Source organism: Austrofundulus limnaeus, unplaced genomic scaffold (genome assembly GCF_001266775.1).
Source record: "Austrofundulus limnaeus strain Quisiro unplaced genomic scaffold, Austrofundulus_limnaeus-1.0 Scaffold379, whole genome shotgun sequence".
Lineage (NCBI taxonomy): Eukaryota > Metazoa > Chordata > Actinopteri > Cyprinodontiformes > Rivulidae > Austrofundulus > Austrofundulus limnaeus.
Window position 1 is genome coordinate 478,961 of NW_013952781.1, and position 1,857 is coordinate 480,817.

The following is a 1,857-nucleotide window of genomic DNA, read 5'->3' on the forward strand; positions in this document are numbered from 1 at the left end:
GGTTTCAGTGCACCGGAGGAAGATGAATGAGATGTTTTGTTGGACCAAAATAAGGTCAGTTAAATGAATCGTATTCCTCCGAACTTTAATTCCTAAAGGTTTGCTTTTTATGTTTTGATGTTGAATTCACTTTTTTGATGACAAATTTGGGTGTACTGTTTTTTTATGTTGGGGGTGCGGCTTATAGTCCGGTGCGGCTTATATGTTAATGTTGGCGGATGTTTTTTTTTTTTAAATGGCGGGTGCGGCTTATAGTCCGGTGCGGCTTATATGTTAATGTTTGTGGATTTTTTTTAAAAATGGCGGGTGCGGCTTATAGTCCGAAAAATACGGTATTCTTCTGTAATAAATAGAGTCGTTGTTTGGAAATGATCTAAACATTAATCAGACCTTCAGCTCAGACATTCTCAAAAACTAGGTTAGGTCAGAAACTAATTAGCAAATAGTAACAAACTGTATGATGATTTGGCTCTGTTGTTTTTATGCATTGACAACACATAAATCAACAAAAAACCCAAACAAACAGAAGATCAGTGGAAAAGCAAGAGCTAATGTCTAATTAAATATCTCAAGTGCTGCTATTCTTTATGTAGTCATGTCAGAAACCTACCCTGCACCAAAGTGTAGAAGGACTCTATAGATGACAGGTTTGTAGTGATGGAAACATCCTCATCCCTCCCTGATGTCTCTATGTCGACTGTAACAGCTCCAGATGACATGTCTCCATGCAGGTTGGTGACCACTCCAGTGGGGAAGGTCACGTTTGTCAGACGGCCCTCACTGTCGTAGCTACAGGGACAACACCAGCACAGCAGGTGGACAAATGGACTGTTAGGAACCAGTGCTGTAATGAGTTCACTTCAAATAATGCACAACACTCATATCTGTGTCAGATTTTGTTGCAAAAAAAATTTGTTTCCTTTAGTTTTTAATTAGTGTTTTTGACTTTTAGCTAAATTAAAAATATACTTATTTTAATTTTTTAGCTAGTGTTTTTCTTCTCTCAGCTGTTTTCTGTCTCTTTTCACTGAAGCGTTTCATTGCAATCGTCAGTGAATGTTTCAGAGCTCAGCATTCATCCTTTCACAGATAATTCTCTGGTTGGAGTCATGAAACCCACGCTACCTCCTTGTCTCAAAATGAAACGACTGAATGAATTCACATGAAACAGAATTCTCCTCACTCATAAAACGTAGTCCAGCCAATCTGCAGGCTTTTTGTTGCCAGTAATCCACTGTTTCCATGGTAGGTAAATAAAACCAGCTCCTGGCCCTGAGCTGTCAGAGACTTTAGACCTCCGTTAGTCCCTATGGTCAGCCAAATGACCTATAATCACAAAACAAACAGATTAGAAGTTTATATTCACACTCCAGAAGTCTGCATTGTTCTATAAGTGACAGAAAGCCTGTGTTTGTCACCTGATTATCAGGAGCGACCACACGGACAGGCATCCTGTTGGTGTCTCTACGAATGCGCAGCGTGTTCCCGCTGCTGTCTGTCACAGCCGTTACATCCTCCTCATTGCTAGGGATGAAAACATTTTAAAATACTAAAGAAAAACTGAGCTATGACTACAATGTGAAGCAGAAAAAACACACACAAATACAGCGGGTAAAATAAGTATTGAACACGTCACCATTTTTCTCAGTAAATATATTACTAGAGGTACTAATGACATAAAATTTTCACCAGATGTCGGTAACAACCCAAGTGATCCATACATACAAAGAAATCAAACCATAAATGTCCAGAAATGAAGTTATTTGTAATAATGTGGAATTGCACAGGGAAAAAGTATTGAACGCATGAAGAGAAATTTATCTAATACTTTGTACAAAAGCCTTTTTTGTCAATGAC

At 38.5% G+C, this 1,857-nt stretch overlaps 1 protein-coding gene across 1 annotated transcript in view; it reads right to left on the bottom strand.

Annotated features, from left to right (window-relative positions):
* tenm3 (teneurin transmembrane protein 3) overlaps nt 1-1,857 on the bottom strand; it is a gene marked incomplete at its 5' end in the record, with an annotated part of 142,446 nt that overhangs the window by 42,849 nt on the left and 97,740 nt on the right. The window contains 3 exon segments of the mRNA XM_014023597.1: nt 611-789; nt 1,184-1,326; nt 1,419-1,524. Coding sequence (XP_013879051.1) covers nt 611-789; nt 1,184-1,326; nt 1,419-1,524 — 428 coding nt within the window.